Source organism: Anas acuta, chromosome 1 (assembly GCF_963932015.1).
Source record: "Anas acuta chromosome 1, bAnaAcu1.1, whole genome shotgun sequence".
Classification (NCBI taxonomy): domain Eukaryota; kingdom Metazoa; phylum Chordata; class Aves; order Anseriformes; family Anatidae; genus Anas; species Anas acuta.
The window spans coordinates 56,829,777-56,852,315 of NC_088979.1; the positions used below are offsets into that span (position 1 = coordinate 56,829,777).

General features: G+C 39.3%; 1 protein-coding gene across 1 annotated transcript; it reads right to left on the reverse strand.

Annotated features, from left to right (window-relative positions):
- Nucleotides 1–4,272: 4,272 nt before the first annotated feature.
- On the reverse strand, nucleotides 4,273–15,415 carry SLC10A2 (solute carrier family 10 member 2). The gene is made up of 6 exons (XM_068678160.1): nucleotides 14,892–15,415; nucleotides 11,682–11,800; nucleotides 10,405–10,493; nucleotides 8,208–8,383; nucleotides 7,468–7,625; nucleotides 4,273–6,373 (listed from the first exon to the last, which is right to left on the reverse strand). The coding sequence occupies exons 1-6, from the start codon at nucleotides 15,311–15,313 to the stop codon at nucleotides 6,240–6,242; spliced, it is 1,098 nt and encodes a 365-aa protein (XP_068534261.1). The 5' UTR covers nucleotides 15,314–15,415; the 3' UTR covers nucleotides 4,273–6,239.
- Between the last annotated feature and the right edge of the window lie 7,124 nt (nucleotides 15,416–22,539).

Below are 22,539 nucleotides of genomic sequence, written 5' to 3' on the forward strand. Positions count from 1 at the left end.
TCCCTCTCTTTAGAGTTTTAAGGTGTTTCCTGTGATTGCAATAGATCTCTCATCTGAGTCTTGATGTCAATAAAGAGAGACAAAAGTCTAGTCCACATAGCTAAATCCCCATATAATTGACATCCAAAAGATGAAGATCTTAATTTTAACTTATTATTTTTAACTTACTTTGAACTTATTATTTTTGAAGTCACCTGTTTTTATATCAATCCAATTATTTGAGTGAGCAGGTGGATTTATGATCTTCTGAGTATCACTGGTAATAAAGTTTTGTATTGATTCATTTTAGATTAAGTCTTTTATGAGCAAGTAGAGATATTACTAATACATTTTTATATATTCTTTGCTTACATAGACATAGTTTCAAGTGTCCTCACTGAATTTTATTCATAACACCTTTCAAAGTCCTGTGCAAGTGTGTCCAAAGATGCAGGGCTGGGAGAAATTTACTAAGGAGACATGCCTTTGGTCAGTTCCAAGAGGCAACTCAAAGTAACAGTTTTGTGTGTGTGTTTTCCTGTCATTGTTTTTATTTGTTTGTTTGTTTCTCTGATTTCTGAAATATTTGACCTGCCAATTAAATGAACTTCTGTGCCTTGTGAGAGGTGCCTCATGGGACAGCAAGGGCCTTCTTATGAGCTTGCGATTATCTCATGTGAAGTACTGACCCTCTTTGGACTGTGGAGAGGTTCGTATAGGTCAGGGGAAACTCTTCAAATAATGTTGGCTTTCACAGAAGTCACAAGGAGGATTCAGGTGCCTTATCAGGTGTCTGGTGCCGCTTTAAGTTCTGTGGGGACATGATAGGTCCTGCAGGACGCAGGACCTACAGAAGACCTGTGAGTTTCTGAACTGACAGCTGAAATTCAGACAGCACAATCCAGGGCAACTCACATAACACTGGATGCCTTTGTTCAGGCAACTGAATTTCACAGCCAACTCTATATAATGTCTTTGTCTGCTTCCAGAATCCTTCTGTCTTAAACCAGGTTCCTGAGGGGTTTCATGGCTTGCTCTCCACAGGCACCTGTCTTTTCCTACTGACAGTACTGACTCATGTTTTCAGGGAAGGATGAAGGTTGACAATGGAAAATTACTTGTAGATGGTTAAATTTAATGGAAACTAAACTGAGATAGCAATATCGTTCCACAACACATAGCTATTCATGAAAACATATACAAACTCCTTCAGGGCTTTTCATTATGCATCATCTACCATTTCAGTTTGAAGGTTGGCAAATGTTGTGACAATTAACAGTTTTTCATTTGATATTTTGAGTTAATTTAGCGTTCAGCTTACCTCAGATATTGGTGCTTCTGGAAAAGAATAGATATTTCTTAGCAAACAGGCAGTTTTGCTTGTACTGCTCATCAGTCCTTCATTGGAAAATCTAGTCAGACTTGCTTAGCTGCAATTTGGTTTTGGTACTTGTCCTGGTTTCAGTTAGCACAGAATTAATTTTCTTCCTAGTAGCTGGTGGAATGCTGTGTTTTGGCTTAGGATGAGAAGAGTGCTGATAACACCCCGATGCTTTAATTGTTGCAGAGCAGTGCTTATACTAAGCCAAGGACATCTCAGCCTTTTGCTCTGTCCTGCCAACGGGCAGGCTGGGGGTGCAGTAAGAGCTGGGAGGGGACAGACCCAGGACAGGTGACCCAAACTAGCCAAAGGGGTATTCCATACCATCTGACGTCATGCTAAACAATATATAGGGGTGGCTAGCCGGGGGGAGGGGGCCGGACTGCTCGGGGTTAGGCTGGGCATCGGTCAGCGAGTGGTGAGCAATTGCATTGTGCATCACTTGTTTGTACATACTATTATTACTTTCCTATTATCACCATTGTATTATTATTGTTATTATTTTTATTATTATTTTGTTATTATTATTTTCCTGTCTTATTAAACTGTCTTTATCTCAACTCACGGGCTTCACTTTCCATTTCTCTCCCCCGTCCCAGAGAGGGAGGGGGGAGGGTGAGCGAACGGCTGCGTGGTGTTTAGCTGCCAGCCGGGTTAAACCACGACAGTACTTTTGCTCTAGTTGTAATTCTGGATGTAAGCAAGTGATATGGGTAATCTGGAGAGAGCAGGAGCATTCCTGTCAAATACTGACTAGTGCAGGTCTGTGCTTTCAGAGACAGGGAACACTGTTGTTTTATGTCTGCATCAAGTGTGCAAAAAGTTAATTGGTTGTACCACAAAAAAAATAAGTTCACTTGTCCTTTCTGAGGCTGTCAAAAATAATACAGATTAGCAAAGTTTATAATAGTGTTCCTTGAACATTTTAACCTGATAAGTCTGAAATAACAAACTCATTTAACATAAATTGAAAATCAATTTACTTCTTAATCCTATTCAAATTGCACTCTCTTCTGACTAATGCAGCACACTATGTGACAGAGCTAGTTCTTCTACCTGTCTTTTGGTCAGCTGAAAAATTAGTTGCATGTTCACAGGAGATTAAAATCACAATAAAGATATTTTTGTGTCTAGTTTATTTATTTACTTATTCATTTATAAAGACCTCTCTTCCTGGTTAAAGGAAAAGTACTGGATGCTCAGAGAATTTATGAAGAAAAACTAAATGATGAAAAGATATATTTAATTTCAGTCACTTTTTTTTTTTTTTTTTTCATTTCAAAATCTGGTAGTCAAAAAATGACACATTTGGTGTAAGTCAGCCCATCTAAATCAACTTGATAGAGACAGACAGTTTCAGTGGACAACCCATCCTATAACAACCCACCCTCTGTGTGGGACAGAGGGCATGATTAACTGTGGTGGTGCTTCCTTGTCTTCACTGACTAGAGGATATTTCCAGACTTATGGATGCAGAGTTTGGTTAGGCAAGCGTGATTGTTGCATCATTGCAGCCCTTATACCACAGATCTTGGGATGAGACAAACAATTCATTCAGCTGTTGTTTTGACTTTTAGGGTGTGCCTATCCTCAGATATACTTCAGTTCATTTTGCCCATACTGGCTTTAGATACAGAACTGCAGCAGAATTAAGACACGAATGACTACCTAAAAGTAGACTCATTGTATTAACCTAGAACCTGCCAAAGCATGAATGTAACTTTTTAGCCTGAACTAGTAAATACACAATTACCAGTACTTGTAAATGTTAATTGGATCAAGTATCTGTTAGCCTGTATGTCATTGCTTTGTGCTTCTAAACTGCACATCCTGCAATGTCCCATCCACAGGCTGTTTAAACAGATAGAAGACTGCTCAAGAAGCAGTGTTGCCTAAATCATAGAATCACAGGATCATTAAGGTTGGAAAGGCCCTCCAATATTATCTGTTCCAACCATCCCCCTACCACCAATATTACCCACTAAACCATGTCCCTAAGCACCAGGTCCAATCTTTCCTTGAACACTCCCAGGGATGGTGACTCCACCACTTCCCTGGGCAACCCGTCGCAGTGCCTGACTGCTCTTTCTGAGAAGAAATGTCTCCTAACTTCCAACCTAAACCTCCCCAGGTGCAATGTGAGGCCATTCCCTCTAGTCCTATCACTAATTACCTGTGAGAAGATACTGTATTTCATTGAAAGGGAACGGAGGATGTGAGAAAAGATGACATGAGTGGATTAAACCAGCTGATCCCTGCAAACTTTTTTTGTTTTAATGTTACCAAGAAAGCCGTAACTGTGAGGCTGGAGGTCACCAGGCTCCTTCAACTGATAAGTTCACACCTCAGCATTTGCATGGCTAACAGCCAAAGGCACATAACATCTTTCTGGAGACCTCCGGGGAGAGGACACAACTCCCCCAAAGCGCTTGTGAGATAGCCCAGCCCAGCTGCATCCATGATGAACATTGACACTGCCCAGACTCCTGCAGCTGGATATTTAGCAGCCGTCAGGTCAATGTAACCCCAGCTCTGGCAATATTTGCAAGTTATGGGGTTTTGAAACAAAAGTTTGGTGTGCTCTACAGTCCTATGTTGGTCAAAATCTTTGAGCTGGCTTTGCTTCATATAAATCTTGGGACGTCCAACCATAGCTAGGTTTAATTGTAATAGCTGCAAAAACTGCAACCTCCAGACTTCATTTGGGGCACTAATTGCACATATACATTAAAAAATATGTATTAAATATGGCATCAGATGTCACACATTCATTTAATCTTCATCATTACTAAACATACCCATTTTACACATAATCTTACGTGTTTTTGTTAAATCTCAAAGGCATAAACTTTGTCTGCCTGTTAGGATTCAGTCTCAATTCTTTCCACCACAAATTACTCCAGTGGGCAAAATTATAAATAGTTTCTGACTTTATTCAGTTCAGTGTTTATACAGTTGCTTTAAATACATACACATACATAGTATAAGCAAGACAAACTAGTATTCTTCAATACAATTTCAAAATCCGCTTAAAATATTGGGGTTTAGCACAGGGAAAGAAGAGCAGCTTGATGCAGACAGACACTATTCTAAATAACCTCTGCTGCTCATTTTTAGGTGGAAGCAGGACAATGACATTAGCCTTTTTACCACAGATGTCACAAATAGCAGCTTATCCTTTCCTCAGTGAACATGGTGTTTCACATTTATAATTCCATAAAGTCTCCATAGTAGACTTCACTCCAACTTTCTGTTTATTCTTTATTCTCTGAAACATAACATACCTAGTTATGTGCTAGCTCCTGCTAGGTGTTGAACTCCTCCTTGGAGGTATGACCATTCTGAACTCCCCCGAATGCAAAGCAGCTTCAAGCCTCTCAGAACTCAGGAATATTTCAAGGCCCTTTCCACCACATATGGTATATAAAAATAATTTATCCATTGTTTAATATTGGGCACATTTCTGCAGCAGTGGAAAGCTACACGTCTGGAACTTAAATTCCACAATTTCAGTTGTGTTTGTAGAAAACTTGCCACTTTAACTCACAACACCTCAGAAGGTCCACTTGAATATGACAAAGAGTTGTATAGTTTCCATGTGTTGATAGTTGGCTCACTCTTGAAGTTTTTGGTCAGCCAAGTTCTCACTTATTTCATCTGAAGTTCTCTCGATGTTTTCTTTGCATAAGAGCTACAGGACTAATATTACTGAATGTATCCACAAAAAATTACAGCTGAAAAAATTTACTGTGCTAGTTTTCTTAAAATTATGCTAACTTTCTCCACACACTTAGGACAGTTTTCCATACATGCTCTTGAGTTTTCAGAGACAAATAATGTATATTTCCATCCAATTATTTCTGTCTGTGTTTTATATAATTAAAATAACACAGTCATTAACTACATCAGTGTCTTAATGTCATGCACACATGGTAACCTCAAATTTACTGAGTTCATAGAATCACAGAAATAGATGACTGTCTGCAAGCACTGTTATCTTGTCTCTATAGTGGTATATCTATCCCTGGATGAATCAGGGACAATTTTATTCCACTTTCAAATGCCTCCCTTTCTGTGCAGAAGCCGTTCATTTCTTAAATTTCCCCAAACTCAGCCTTTATACGCAGCTGTCACTGAAACTGCTCTAGGCTTGTGCCCTAAGCTTTGTCTCTCTGTTCATGTTTCCAATACCTAATAGACTCAGACTGAAGATGCAAAGCTGTTGCTTTATATTAATTCATGCAAGAAAACTGGAGTTGTAAGGTACCTTGCGTTGTTAAACTTATAGCATTAGAATAAATTAACACTTCAAGCAATTAGTACAGTGCAATGACTTTAGTGTGCCCAGACTGACCTAAATGAAACTTTATTTCATTACTAGCTTGTTTCAATTTCATGGTTGATTCATGTTCAGTGAAATTCCAATAGCCTCATCGAATCTCCCACATCAACTCCTGTTGCTGTTCAGGCACTTTTGCAAGATTTCTCTTTGTTTGTTTTCTCTTAGAGGGGCTGAGACTAGTAGACAGTTTAACAGGATCATGGCCCTGAGTCAGTAAGGCTTTTTTTTTTTTTTTTTCTTTTTTTTTTAAGCAATAGACCACCTTTATTCTGCCTTTCTTTACATAAACCATAATAAAACATTAAATATTTTAGGAAATTAGCTTCCAAAATAGATTGTACAATTGTGGCAGAAACCATGTTCAAAATCAAAGCAGAAATCTTTCATAAGTTAATCATTTTAAAGTCTCACTGTACAATATCAATAGAACTCCTTCTTTTGCTAAATATTTCCCTAAAGCAACAGCATTTGAAAAGAAGTTTAAGTAAACCATATATCTTATATCTTTTCAGTTGATGGGAACAGAGAGATGATTGCCTATTTTGTCTCATCTGATACAAAACCTCCATTTGCTTTAGCATGTGATGAAATTGATTTTGAATCATCTTTTTCTTCTGTTTTCTCAACATCTGTGTTCGGTTTGACGTGGTATCTTCTGTAAACACGATACCCTGGGAATTGGTATATATTTTATATTAAATAAAGATATAACAATGACTTGAAAAATACTCTAGTAGCATGTAGACATACAAAATTTTCCCACCTTATATCGCTAAAATTTTCAAACGCTTCAAGACAGAGTTTCTTTAAAGACAGATTTAATTATTGTATGTCAACAGCAGTCATCACTAAAAAAGTATGCTTAGGAAATAACAAGGAAAATGTTTTAAATTACGCTTTTGATGCTTGACTGCTTTCTGTTCCTACTGCATGTAATAACTTTTAAAGTACTGTCTGTCTCTCTTGGGAAGCCTTTGGGCAATTGGCTGGGTCTGTGGGACTGATTCTTACTTTGCATGAATCCTGTTTGGCAGAAGCTGAGACAAAGTGGGGCAAAGAAGTTTGTCCTCATGCCATTGCCAGCTACAGAGGCACTAACTGGGGGTATACCTCTCAGGTTGTGTCCCTAGGGCAGTGCTCTTGATGCCTGGTAAGACAGCTGGTTTGAGAGTGGAAGCTAAATATTCACAGCTGGTTTTAGGTGGGAGCAACAGGAGCAAAGTCCTGACCCTCAATAGGTTGTAGCAGTGCAACACATATGAAGTGCATGTGGGAGAAAAAAGGGGCCTTTACTTCTAATGGAAGATTTTTTTTCCTCCTATTAGCTGTGAAGCTAATGCCTATGCTCTTAACCCCTGATAGAAGGGTGAGTTTGTGCATGCATTTGGAGATGGTCCTGGTGTGCAGCTGTAAGCCCAGGTATACTGGAGTGGTAGAGGGTTCTAATGGAAGACACATTTGCCCTTCCTCATCAAATGGTAAAAACAATCCTGCGCTCAAGGTGTTCTTATTCTGGTTGTAGGTAATGGAGATCCCTCCCTTGTGCTGAAAAACAAGGGGTTTTCCAGATCTTAAACTGATCCTTACGTTTTCCTGTACATGGCTCAGCACAGTGGTGATGTTCAGTAGCCATTTGGGTCATTATAAAGTTTATTGTTTACCATTTCATTATTTTCCTCTCTCAGCTGTCTATTCTTGTTTTCTCTGTATCCATTAAAAGTGAGACAGGTCACAATAATAATAATAGAAAATATCTATACCTTACCTGCTAAAAATATTAGTGCAAACAACAGTTGGAAAATGCTGTAGATGAGTGGGAATGTAAACATCAATTCAAGTTGTTCAGGACTGAAGGAGAGCTGTACTATCGTTGAACATAATTGAGTGTTTTGCATGCCTGTTTCCAGAGACACTGTACGACATCTAAAGGGAATACAAAGACAGTCATGAAATAACAGCCTGTGTGTCTCTATGTTTTATTAAGAATCTGGAAAAGAAGGAACCACACAGTAACAGGTAAGTGAGAAATTGATATCCTTCAGCTCACAAATCATACAGCTTTTACAACCAGAGCACATACAATTTATGGCAGTTCAGAAATTGCAGAGGACTGTTATCCCCCTTCAAGCCATGTATGTCATATTCAGTAATACTTATTATCACCCTCTTCTGCAATTATGTTCTAAATTGTGGGTTGTTGATTCTTCATGTGAAGTTTTACCACAGCCCCAACCCTTTTGTTAGTTAGGTCTCTTTTGTCCACCTCCTTTGAAGTGCAGGACATGGGCACATATGGGAATGACATATTGGGGGAAATAGTAGTCAGAATCCATATTTTAAAATGTTCATGCACATTAATAGTTTTATTTACAAAAAGGTTGGTGAGTAAGTGACCCTGTAGCAGAGCTACCATTTAGGAAGTATTCTCAGAATTGATTATTCATTAAAAAAGAACTGCCTTCACAGAAATAAGACTATAGGACTATTTCACAGAGAAATCTATACCTGTTCCAAGACAGACCAGCAACGCGGGCCAGAAGGAATCCCAGAGAATAGCCAGCTGCTGGAAATATGGTACCAATGATCCATAATTTAGGTGAGATAACCCAGGAGCCTTTATAGAGTATTCCCCCAACGACAGCAGTGAGCACGATAAGGATCGCTCCCACTATGGAACCAACCTGCGAGGAGAAAGAAGAACTGTGTGAATAAAAGATGTCTTATCAAACATAAAACTGACATACTTTTACATTTACTGACATAATTCATGTGAGGCACATTATATAGGTGCTGTTTTCCCCAAAATGGAGTTGTACAATGCACTTGAATGTGTGACTACAGATACAGATCAAAGCACAGCTATTATAGGTATCCATAACATATATCTGTAAAACTAATCTTGAAGCTTTGGCTGTAGTTGTGCATAAAACTCAACATTAAAAACAATCTAACATGTGTGACATGAAGAAGGTTAGACCTTTCCCAGAGTTATTGGGAAACCATCAGCTTAATAACTAGTATAATGCACTTTTCCTCCCCACTTCCTGAGCAGTCACACTTTCTGGCATTGTGTCGTGTTTGCTAACTAGATGCCAGGTTGTTAGTGCTAGGAAATTATTTGCAAAGCAGAGTAAATCTTTAATGTGGCTGAAAATATTGTGTTTGAAAACTGGCTGTGAGATCATGTGTTTCTACGTAGACATAGTCAATGAGTTGATCTTATTTGCTGTAACTGAATATACTGAGATCCTCACTGCTGCTTGCTAAAGAAAGGAATAACTCACTCTCTTCTCAGTATTTAAGTGAAATGTCTTCCTTTGTGGCATATGTTGCAAGAGATCTCACCAGCAGATTTCTGTGGTTAAGCTTAGGAGAAATCCTTTCCTCAGATAAAACTGAGTCAGTTCTCAGTGAACTGACTTCATCAGTGTCTGGCTGAAGTCTGTTTAAGGGCACTGAGTGAGCAAGTACTTTTGTTTGACTGAGCTATTAACCACATGCACCTAGGAAAAAGAAACATGGCCTGGCCACAACAAGCTCTTCTGTTTCACTTGGCAAACTGTCTTTGTGCTCTTATCTCAATTTCTCACCATCTGTACCTTCATCTGACAGCTATGGCTCAATCCTCACTTGATGTTTCAGTATCCTACATCAAGTGAACTGGCAATGAACTCTACTGTGAGTTGCTCAAACACTCGTTATGAACGAGGATGAAATGGTGGTTTGCTGAAAGAGCACCTTCTCATGAGCATTCAACTCCATGTTTTTCTCTTAACTGCCTATAAAGGATAGTTTTGAAACCAACGCTTAATTGTATCCATGTTCATGAGTAAGCTGTGAATGCAAGATAATATTTCAAAGAAATTAATTGGACTTAAAAGGACCTTATTTGTGTTCTATATTTTTTGAACTGATAGCTCAGGTAGAATAACCAGTTGCCAGGTTAGTTTTGCTTAAGAAAACTTAGAAAATATATTTATTAACTAAGGGTGGTCAGTGAAGGCCAAGGGTACTCAGCACATCTAAGAATCACTTTGAACTTAGCAGGGCAATGGTCAGGATGATTAATTTTCTATTAACAGTAAAGGTAGATAAGTTATTATAAGTATTATTTTGGTGGGAATTGTTTTTGCCAAAACACAGTTTTGATGCTTCTGAAACTATCTTGCAAATAAAGTTGAATTTTGTAAATAGTTTTGTTAGATTTCTTAGCTGTTGGCACATTTTCAACACATATATATATATATATATATATATATATATGCATATTTAAATTGACTTCACACTCAAAATTGCCAAAAATGATACACTGGTTTAAAAGTAGAAATATTTTTGTATAATCCAGAATGTTTTCATTTTTTTATTATTTTGCAGGAAAAAGAATCCATTTGACCTGGATGATTTTCCTTCCTATTTTCAGTTTACATTATAAACTGAACTCAATTACTAACATAGTTCTAGCCAAAGACAAAAGCAGGCTCTTTAGATGATGATAGCTTCTAATAATGTATGCAACTCATGCACATTTGTGCAGGGGGAAAGCAATATTTTTCCACAGTGTCTCATTTGTTTTCTGCTGAAAACTTCAAGGCTCTTATAAAGTCAGACACTAATACTATGAATAGCAATGTGCTGCTTCAGTGGTGCCACTGATTCCATAATTTGTCTATAATTACCAATGCTTCAGCCTTATATATCCTACCTTAAGTATGAGTTTTGCTTTCGTAGGCCATCTGTGGTTAACATACACTCCTACTGAAACAGGAATTATGAGAGCTACCAGTGAAAGTCCTGTAAAAAAAAAAAAAGAAAAAAGAAAAAAGATAAGCCCACATATCATGCAGAAGTTCATGAGGGGAGAACAGGCACCATGTGGAGGGGCTGAGATTATGGAGCAAGCCTGGGGGGGATGTTTCTGGTATGCACACCCCAGCACATGAACACTCTCCCCACACCTGCCTGTTTGCTTTTCTATAGAGTCTGTTATCTTTGGCAACCTGTTGAAGTAATTGCCATTCTGCTGAGCTACATGCTCATTCACCTGAATCAAAAAGGCAGACAGAAATTTGAGTGTGCTAATCACCACTATCCTGTGATGAGTAGCTATATTAAATGTTCATTTTGTCTGCAGGTGTTTCGCTACTGTACCATATCAACAACCAGTTTAGAGCGTCTTTTGTTCTGGCCTTCCTCCTTTGGTATGCTTTTTTTTTTTTTTGAAAGCACAATCAATATACATGTTGTTTTTTTTTTTGTTTTTTTTTTTTTTTTATTTTTATTTTAAGGACAATGGGAAATTAAATTGAAGAATATGAAAGTGACTCTGCTGGCTTTTTAAGATTACCACAACATGGAACAAAACTTGATAAGCACCAGAGCCACAGTTCTGCGAAGCAGTGGAGCATGTATCTCTAAATACTTTGACTACTTTCTCTTTGTAGCTAGATGAGATTTTTGACAGGAAGTCAAATGAAGCCACTCCTGGTGGTGTAGATTGCAGCTTTTCAATGAGACTCAGCAGTTTTAATCACTTGCTTAATTATCCACATGTGCTTAAGTACTTTGCCAGATTATGGCCTCAGCATTTAGCACTTTGCAGGATTGTGCCTTAAAGCTGTTACAAATGCTTTCATCCAGGGAAAGAAGTTATTTCTGTATGAATTATTCTATATTCTTATCCCAGTACTACAGAGGTTTCCAAACCATTTAAAAAGAAAAGCATGTGCAACCTTGTGATAAATATCTGTACCATATTCATAATGACTTAAAGTCTTTGTTCCACAGAGCTGTGGATGACTTGAAATGATCTAGGTACATAATTCTCACTGAAGTCATTGGAAAGTTGGAAAATAAATATTTTTTAAAAATCCGGGGTAATTTCTTTGTGACTCTGCAGGATGGTGCAGATATAAAGGGGGTTGTTACTAGAAGGAGGGTAAAGGAGAGTCAGAAGGTAAAGTGCTGGTTCACTTGGCTCACCAATGCTGTTGTAGGGGAGTACAATTGCATCAGAATCAGTCCACATCTTGGTATAAACAAAGAGACAGAGTGGCATCATCCCCATTGCAAGCAATGTGGAGCAAGTTGTCATGCTGATGCTGCAAAGAAATTGGTTAAAGTGATAGTTTGTCTCATGATAGAATGTACTTCTTTCATTATCTTATTATGATTTAACAGCTTCTGAAATGATGGGCAAGAGATACTGCTGGCTACGGTCAATTTATTGATATATCAAGTAAGAAAAAAAAGCTAAATGGAAGGAATGGCTTCTGCTAAAAAAATAAAAAAGGTAGGAAAAAATCCATAAATATCAACATGTTCTGCAGACACAGAACAATAAGTTTCAGTGCAAATGAGGCAGTCAGGCTGGCAGCCATCAGGAAGGTCTGTTCACAAGTCTGTCTGCATGGTGACTGTCCCACTGGCTTCTGAGAGGGTGTCAAGCTGGGTCAGATGCTGCTTTCCATTTTATCAATAGTTCTAGAGTATTTTAGAATTTCACTCCAAAGCCAGCAACATAAAGCAAACAAACAAAAAAGATTCTTCATCTGGTAAGTGCAATGTAATAAAATTCCCTTTTCTGGCTTGTTTTGCCCTAGGCCAAAGAGTAGGTGCTGAGAATTACTCTACGAAGCTGAGTGTAAGCACTGTTTCTTCCTCGGCTTGTGCAAGACATTTCTGTTTTAAAACACAAAGCCTTGAATCCATTGGGCATGATATACCTTGTAGAAAAGTGTGCATTCAACTAGAAGAATTAAGGAGGAAAAAGCAAGACAGCTAAAAAGGGAGAAAACTGTCAGATTCTGAGTAGCATAGATAAAAGGATGCCTACAAATCACTCTCCTATGAGGTAAAAAATGTGAGAGAGGTTTACTTAGGAGATTTTGGAAACTTGCTTATGAGCCTCACTTCTGATTGCTCTTTGGTGTAGCTCAGAAAAAGAGCTACAGATCATGTCCCACAAACTGGGAACATCCAGAGAAATCTGGAAGAATTCATACAGAAACCACAGAAATATCTGTGTTAATTTTGTTTTCTGTGACTCTGTTTCTCTGCTGTTGGATGTAACTTGGTAGACGCCTCTGGCAAGGGAGTTCTTACACACAAAGAGGAAAGATCTATGGGCTACAATTAAGATTAGATAAAGCTCCAAATGGATAAAAGAGCTCAAGTTTACTGTGACGGCACATATTCCTACAGTTGCTATGTCTACATCCTTTTCCAAAGACAGTCTAACTCCAGCCCCTGTGCTTGCAGCAGCTCTCATGGGAGCTGTGGAGAGAAAATGGTGATTCAAAGTGGTCATTCTTGTGAAATACCAAGAGATGTCAAAAACGGGTGTCCTTATGGGAAGTTTTAGAGGACATCATCTGGGTCTGAGCAACTAAGAAAGGTATAAAACCTCAGAGTTTACTTCCCTGTGATTCACTATATGAATAGTAGAAAATTAATCCTGCTCTAACTTGTGGTATAATTGCACTGAAGTTTTGAAGTTTTGAAGCAGGACAGTAGACAATGGTGATGTTTTGTTATGTATAAACATAAAATATCAGTTAAAAGCAAAACTTTATCTGATGTGATGGGCAGGCTTTCTATAATGCTGTGCTGGCTCCAGAAACCAGTCAAGCTACTTTTACTGTTCTATCAAGAACTGAAGATACTTGCATTGCTCTCTCTGCTGTATCTCCTGTTTCCTCTGTCCTTGAATTACTGTCACAAAGGTCCTTATCAAAAGCCCTTGAAATCTTAAGGTAAAGGTCTTTACCTGAAGTATAATCTTTAGTAAGTATTTTCAATTTACCTTACCCTCTGCCACTGTCACAGGATATAAATTCTACTCATATTTATAGAATCATCAGTTTGGATTCTGACTATATAAACCTGAGAAAGCACAGTTTAGTTCAGTGTATTCTTCCAATGAAAGATTAGGACAGAATTTAAGACTTGTGTTGGATGTCTTTCCATCTGAGGTTTCTCAGACTTTCATTTATAGAAATAAAGTGTCTAATATAGGTTTTTCCTCCACAGTGAGGATGCTGGTGATTAGCAGAGCTGACTTCATACATAATTTGAAAGCAGGTATTACATTAACACCTGTATGTGACAGAAAAGTTCACTGTTTTCAAATGATGGAAAAAATGTCTTATTAAAGCCACAAATATTAAAATACTTAGTCAATTTGCCCTAGCTCCACAACTTTCTTCCTTCTATTTTTTTTCCATTTCTAGTTCAGACTGGCATATGATAAATTGAATGAATGCCCCAATTTATGTTACTCTGTGGGAAATAGAGAAATGATCCTGTTTATTTTAGAGCAGAGTAATCAGGATATGAAAAGAAAAACGATGGCTTATTTTTAAAAACTATGAGTTAATGAACCCCCCATGGAATTTGCATCAAGAGTAGGTTTGACTTCTGCAGTGTGTTTGATATCCAAGACCACGCAAGGTGCCCTACATATCTGTTTATGAGTTCAGAGCATCTGAACTCATAAAGCACTGAGACCAACACACTTAGCCACAAAGGAGCTTTTTCATAGCACCCAGTGTGGAGGACTTTGTTGGTCAGTAGCTTGTAGCATGTAAAATTTTCTTTTTGAAGACTTTGCAGAAGGTGCCAGGAGCAGATAGAATTACTGCAAGTGATTTTCATTTGTACTAGCTTCCAAGGAGAAAAACTGTGCCCATCTATTCATTGCGCAGAACACAAACGGAGGGAAAATATTTTTCTGCAGGTCATTTCTTTCAAGAAACATTATTTGAAAGAAACGATTGCATAGCTGCTCTTTTGTACACAGGACTCAAGTTCTAAAATTCACTGTTATTTTTTCCTACTGCCCAAGATCTTGGAGAAACAAAATCACAAATATATGCTAACTTGGATAGAGAGTTTATGATCCTAGTATTTTAGAGGTCTTTCTCAATGCTATTTTCTTCGGGATCTGAGGATTTACAATAGACAATTTCTAATATACACAATTCTATTATGCTGTCTTCCTAACAAATGCTCAAGAACTAAGGATAATTCTAGTCTGCTTGTATTTACTACTATTATACTAACTAAGCATCTCTACAAGAAGGAAGCTGCACTATACATGGACCAAGACAAGAAAAAAACAGAGAGACCTTTTCAATACAAAGCTTACAATATAAAAAGACACATGAATATTTAGATAACAGCTGCTCTTACCTTAGGTCCATGTCACCATCCACCCAGTAAGCGATGATATTGGAGGCTGTGCCTCCTGGACAGCATCCCATGATTAGCACCACGACAGCTTGAATAGGAAGCACGTTAAAGGCCAGTGACAGCAAGAAAGCTGTGAGAGGCATAATTCCAAACTGACAGAGGAAACCCACAAAAATACCCCAGGGCCTTTTTATGTGGTTCCAGAATTTTTTAATATCCACATTGCAACCCATGGAGAACATCACCATAGCCAGCATGATCGTCAGAACAGTACTTAAAGTTACACTCAAAGAACGGTTAAAATCATCTTCTGGTAACACACAGGATGTACCACTGCAAATAGTAGCATTTGCCGGACAATCCGTGAAGTTTTTTGTCAAAGACCTAGTATTAAGTTGCTGGGAAAGCAAGAAAGTCTGCATTTTGAAATGCAGAATGGCTCAGTACATCCAAGGAAAACTTTTAAGCCTGTGTAAATGGTTGTTTGTTAGCAACTCCTTTTAAATGCTCCAGGAAGCAATAAAGTGCAATAAATACTTAGACACTTACTATTCTTTAAGGGTTTGGCACGGTGCTGATTCATATAGTTATAAAAGTTGCACTTGCTCTGTATGGTGGTTTTAATCATTTATTCGCATGATAATGAGAAATCCCACAGCAAGAGAATAGCTATGTTAATATTTAAGGGTGGAAGGGAGGCTTGTGGAATTGCTGAACACACAACATGAGAATCACAGAAGGGAGAGGAAGTTTAGACTTCATCCTTTGAATTTCTTGCATGCCTTTGGGATAGCTGCTCATGCGTGCACTATCACTGGCATTACAAGGGGCTGTGGGGCTGAAAGGAGCAACTGATACACAAGAAAGCATAAGTAGAGGGCCTGAGCGAGGAAAAATTACTTGCCTTCTCAAGGCTGCACAGGGCTGCATTTTAGGAGACCCTCAGAGCTTCTCTGCAACCTCAGGAGCAAAGACAAAGGCCCCAGTGCTGCTCAGAGAGTGCTGCAGGCAGAAATGTGAAGTGGCGTATCTTGCTATATGGTGCATCGTTCAGGTACAAGGGTCCACTGAGAATCATGGACTCACTTTGCATGGGGTGTGACCCATATTTGATTGCATTTCTGGTATAATAGAAGCTAAGACAAGTGAGCAGTGATAACTCAACCATAGGACTTCATGCGTATTTCTGTCACTTTTGACTTCTAAATGTAACTTTCTGGTAATCTTTGTAATTCCTTTTCAGCTTCCATGTAGTCCCCAAAATGGTTAAAATCCATGGCCTTGCAGTTTCCTGTGATACAGTCTGCTAAAAGGTTGCCTGTATTTTTGGCTTTGGCATGTGCAGCATGGCTGCAACCTGACATCTTCATGTCCCTTTAGGCTGGGCACCCGGTGACTGGCTTTTGTGCCTCACCCTGCCCCTGGCCATTTCCACCCCTGTGCTGAGCCTGTCATTGAGGGAAAGGGAGGAGAGGGGAAGCAGAAGGGTGGGCTTTCAGGTGGCATGGGCTGGGTTTGTCGGGGCAGTGAGGAGATTTATGATCCTCCTGATGCCTTCTGCCAGGTGTAGCTGGCACTGTCCCACCTTGCTCCAGTTTGTGCTGGAAACGTCAGGTGTCAAGAGGGAGAACATAAGGAGGTGAAGAGTGTGAGGAGAAAGTATTTGTGTTTGCTGAGCTGGACGTGGGGAGTGAGGCAGTGGGGCTGGCATGCTGCTTTGGAGCCCATTGTAGCCATCTCTGTCCCAGCTGAAGAAGACCATGTCTCATTTGGTGCAGGACTGCATTTAGGATCTGCACCTGCGGCAAAGGTGCAGGTCACCATTTTTGCCTATTTTGGAAGAAAGTCTGGAGGTCATATTTCTTGTGCCTGATTTTGGTGTGCCTCATGGCTCCTCATCATCTCTATGGCTCGTATTTATGCAGGATGACAGCCTGAGCCAGGACAGCTTCCCTGCGACTAGGTAAGTGGGCCCATGTGAACCTCACAAGGTTCAAAAAGTCAAAGTGTAAGGTGCTGCACCTGAGTTGGGGCAACCTCAGACATGAGTACAGACTGGGAGAAGAACTCATTGAGACCAGCCCTGCAGAGAAGGACCCGGGGGTTCTGGTGGATGAAAAGCACAACACAAGCCAGCAGTGTATGCTTGCAGCCCAGAAGGCCAACTGCATTCTGGGTTGCATCAACAGAGGCGAGGCCAGAAGGGCAAGGGTGGGGATTGTCGCCCTCTGCTCTGCTCTTGTGAGGCCCAACTTGGAGTCCTGCTTACAGGTCTGGGGCCCCCAGCAGAAGAAGATGTGGGACTGTTAGAGGAGGTCCAAAGGAGGGCCACAAAGGTGATCAAGGGGCCGGAGCACCTCTCCTATGGAGAAAGGCTGAGAGAGCTAGTGATGTTCAGCCTGAAGAAGAGAAAGCTCTGGGGAGACCTCATTGCAGTCTTTCAGTACTTAAAGGGCTCTTATAAAAAAGAGGGTAAAGGACTCTTTACTTGTCTAGATAATGATAGGACAAGGGGAAGTGTTCTTAACTAAAAGAGGATAGATTTAAATTAGAGGGTAGGAAGAAATTCTTTACTGTAAGGGTAGTAAGGCACTGGAACAGGTTGCCGAGAGAAGTTGTGGAGGTCCCATCCCTGGAGGTGCTCAATACCAGGCTGGACAAAGCCTTGGACAACCTGATCTGGTGGGTGGCATCCCTGCCTATGGCAAGGGGTTGGAACTAGGTAATCTTTAAGGTTCCTTCCAACCATTCTCTCATTCTATGACCCCTTTCCGGTATGACAGCTCCAGGACAGGCCCTAGCCATGCTGTATGGTGTGCAGCCTTGTTTGCTTTTTTTTACATGTTGGACCAGAGGAATTTCACAGTCTCTTCAGTGTATTTGCCTCCTGCTGTGTGTCCCCCTTCTCCTCCCTTGATTCATGTGTTTTCTGATATACACTCCTATGTAGAAAAACATAATCTGATATATAGGAAAACATCATAAGTCAATAAACACTTAAGTATCTTTATTGTTGTGGGAGTTTGTCCTTGTCTGACTGCTAGTTGTGCACCCAGCTGCTCTCCCACTCTACTTCCTCAACAGGATAGGAGAAGAAAATAGAAAGGAAGAGCTCATGGGCCTAGATAAGGGCAGTGAGATTTTACCAGTTACCATCACAAACAACACAGACTCAGCACTGGGCAGATTAATTCTTTCTCACTTAACAACAGAGTAAGAAACAAACTAAAAACACATTCGTCCTCCCCCTCCCTGATCTTCCCAGGTTCAACTTCACTCTTGACTCATCTACGTTCTACCCGGCTCTACAGAAATGGGGAAGGGGGAATGGGGGCTGCAGTCAGTCCCCTTCATCTCTTCAAGAACTGCTCCCACACAGCTCCAAACCATGGGGTCCATCCATCCCCCAGGAGCAAACTGCTCCAGCATGGGTCCCCCATGGGCGGCAGCTCCCCCTAGACCCCCTGCTCCTGTGTGGGCTCCTCTCCATGGGCTGCAGCTCTGGCCTGGGGCCTGCTCCTGCAGGGGCTCTCCATGGGCCGCAGCCTCCTCCAGGCCACATCCACCTGCTCCACCGGGGGTTCCTCCACGTATGGGGGGAGGAATATCACAATTCAGAATAATATATATATAAAAAAATAAATATCACAATAACATTGTGCAATTAATATGTTGTACAAGCAAAGAAAGGCACTAGAAGATCTAGCTGAGTTCTTAATTCTTCATGACAAAACAAGAACAGCAACAGCAACAACAATAACAAAACACTAGAAAACTGTGATAATGTATTGTTCTTACTGTTCTTCTGAGTATATAGCATGCTATATAGCAGTCTTGTGGTTCCTAAAGCCTATGATATCATTGATCTTTTGTTGTGCAAAGGTTGTTGGGAACACTTTCAAGAGAAGAATTTTTGTGCCTCTTTATCTGTATCCAGCCTTTGGGGAAGAACTAGCTTCAAATGTACATCTCAGACTAAATCAAATCTGAAATGTAAAGTGCAGTTGGTGAACCCCAAATATCTTTAGTTTTCTGTATAGAAATATGTTTTCACTAGAGTAATATGCTAAGCTGTAATTATCTTCAACAAACAAGACTCCCACTGAAACCCTCAGCATTTTTTACCTATGCAAAATGATAGGCATTACTTTTTTTTTTTTTTTTTTGACTTTTAACTGTGAAACATCAAGGAGGGAGCATTAGAAAGGATTTCCCAGCATGCCCACATGGCACCTGTTTCTTTAAATGTGGACCAGCTAAATGGCTATATCTCCTAAGTCACTGCTGGGTGCCTGATGGGATAATGTCAGAGTAGCTGTATCCTCCTAGGCAGCTGGCATGTTCTGCCCTGTGATTAGTACCACATCTGTGTGACTATGATATGTCTAATAGGACAACAAGCAAAATAATAGGGAGTAGCTGAAAGAAAGAGAAGGCTCCTAGAGCTCAGTTAGGCAGAAAACTTATTCTTCTTATTGCACTTGCTTACAAACAGAAGATTTTAGGAACTTTTAATTTTTTAATCCAAGTCTTTTAAAGGGCTAGTTAGCTTTTAAAAATACAGATGTATTAACATATTCCTGTAAGACCTTCATCGGAGTCTGGATTTGCACTTGAATTTGCTTCTTGTTGAAACTAAACTTTGAGTAGACAACCATCTTGAAATTTCCAAAAAGCCTCTAGGCTAAGGGTAACTTTCCTAGGCATGTAAATTTTTATTTATTTATTTATTTATTTATTTATTTATTTATTTATTTATTGAGCTGAGCAGGGGTGCGTGATGCCGCCCTCAGAAACAACACAGAGTAGGTGCCCTAGCTGTTGGTTTCTAGCCTCTGCTGAGAGATACAAGAAACCAGCTCTGATTTTGGAGTTAGATTTCTGGGCATGGGGTGGAGGGGGAGACCTTCCTGCTCGGGCTTGAGACCAGTGGAGGGCAGAAGGACTACTCATCTGCATGGACTTGTGCATCTGTAGGTTGTATAAACTTAATCAATACTGACTGGTAGATTTACCTTTGTCTTTAATCCTATATTATAAAAGGTGTGGTTTGAAATCACTACTTCATCATTTTCTTATATAAAATCTTAGATCACAAAAAAGTCCTCTCTGGAAACAGAACTGAGCCCTTCTGAACTCAGCTTATTTTTAGTCTGACTGCTGATTTAGCACAGATGCTAATATTTATTTTAAAAATTCCTCATGTGTTGTTAAGGTATTAAAATAATTTCAACAAACCGAAACATGTACAGACACAGTTAAAAACTTTATATGTTATAGGGGGTGTACTATTATCAAGTAGGTGGCTGGCTGTTTTAGGAGTGCTGGATTTCAAATATTCCTCTAATTTGTTTTTTTACTTCTGAGATTTAGTCCACATTTAGTCAAGTGAGAGAAAATAGATCAACAAAAGCAAATTTGACTGCTCCCTGCAAGTTTCCTGTTTCACCAGGGAAAGCAACATTTCAGCTATGGCCATCAGACATACCGAGGGGTACAGTTTCTGCTTTACTGTCTGTTTTCTACCTAAGATCTGGTACTTAGCTGGTAAAATGGACTATGTACTAATTGGTGAACCCACCTGGCATCTTTTGCCTGTTACTGTTGCACATGTTATTCCACGTGTTTTTAAGAATTTGTAACTGATGTCCAGGGAAGAAAGTGTCAGTGAGTGTGATGGCATTTCAGTGATGATTAACATCCCTGGTCTGACTGTAGACTATCCACCAACATGCCACAGAAATGAAAACAATCAATACTTAAACAGTGAAGTACCAGCCCAAATGTATGTTTGTGACCTAAAACTACTGATTACTTTATTCTGAATTGTCTTCTTGAATTTTGTGATGGGTTTGTGAGACTGCCTACTTGTGTAAGTTACTTTAGCAGCACTTCAGCAAACAAATCTAGGCAGATGAAACCTGTATGGATCTGTCCCTCTGCTGACAATTGCATAATTGATTTATCCATTAACTCAAGCAGTTATAAAATATGAATAGCAGTAAGTGCATAGTAAGCCCTACACTGGGAGAGAGACAATTTAGCAGTTTGTCTTTTATGGCTGTCTGGTGCTTATTTCTGTGATATTTCTCTTAATGAGACTTATGAATCTTTCCTGTCTGCTTAATTCAGTTTCTGAGATGCTTCTTAGTATATTTATGCCTTAGTTAGAAGAATCTTTTATTTCAGACAATTAATTTCTAAAGTCAATTACTTGCTTTTTAACAGCATCTTAGAAAGAGACACAGCAGTTATACTTAATATCAGTGATTTTGCTTATAACTTTAAGCTTTAGAATAAATATAGATGGAAGGTTTCTTTTTTGTCCATTTGTTTGGAAAAGTGCTACTGCATAACTGGAAGTTTACAGGGGGTGTTAAGGAAAGGAAATCTTTATGGGATGGCAAGAGAGAAAATTATTGACATTAAAATGTATCTAGCTAGGATAGCTTCCCAAGAAATACTGAAAAGTAACTGTAAAGTTGTCTTACTGAGTTACTTTGCATTTAAAGTTTTGCATTTCAGCATTGGGTGCATACATCTGCATTCTGCCTGCCTGTTACATTCTTGAGCTGAGTCTGGAATGACACATCTGGGGCAGGGGCTCACTTGCACTTGGTTGTTAATGAACTCAGCTGGGAAAACAACCTGATGTGTAATGGATTTGGATTACAGGCAAATTTATGTAGCTGGTGTACTTGTTTTGAGAGATGCACGTTATGTCCATGGGTGAGCAACCCGCATACGTTAAATTGTTTGAGGGATTGTTCTGCTATGATTTGACTACTGTGTATGCCAGGAGAACTATATAGTGCATTTGTGTTCTCTGACACATTTCAGCCTTTCCTATCTAAATTATGATAGAAAATGTAAACTTCTAGTGTACCTGTCTTCAGTAGCCAAAAGTAAGCATTTTCAATGGAACAGAGCATCTCATCCCCAAAAGTGCACTGTCACTGTGTAACTACCGGTAATAGCACGTGAATGCCTTAGACTTTAAAAGAACTTCTCCCTTTTTTGGTGTGTGTATGAGGGGAAATTTGCACTTCCATGCTGTCAGCAAGGACTCTCTGCTCTGAGAAAAAATTACAGAAGTCTGCCAAAGTGAAAGTCAGCCTTTTGGCTGCTGAACTGCAAGGGTGACCTCTGTCATTGATTAAAAGCTGAAAGATAGATAATTTCATACTAAATCAAAGAAATGAATTGTGCTACCACCAATAAAAGTGTACCATTTTGAATGATTTTATTGGATTGGATTCCCTTAATAAAAGCATGACTTTCATGTTCCTCAGCAGGATTGACGTTCTCTGATGGCTAAAGAACTATGCAGTTCTTTAACAGAACTTTCAGTTCTGTTACCTATCCTCTCAATTCTTTAGTTTTACTTGGTATTGGTTAATTTGGGATAGCCAGCCAAAACCAAATAGATTTTAAAATTCTAGATCTAACTTCTGATGGATTTAGGGACATGGTGTAGTGCTAGGTTAGCGGTTGGACTTGATGATCTTAGAGGTCTTTTCCAACCTAAAGGATTCTGCGATTTTAAAGGCTGCAATGTTAAAGAAAATTAAGTTATAGGAATTTTTATTCTCTTGGGACTAAAATAAACTCTTCTAATTTCCATTAGAAGGAAATACAACTGATACTG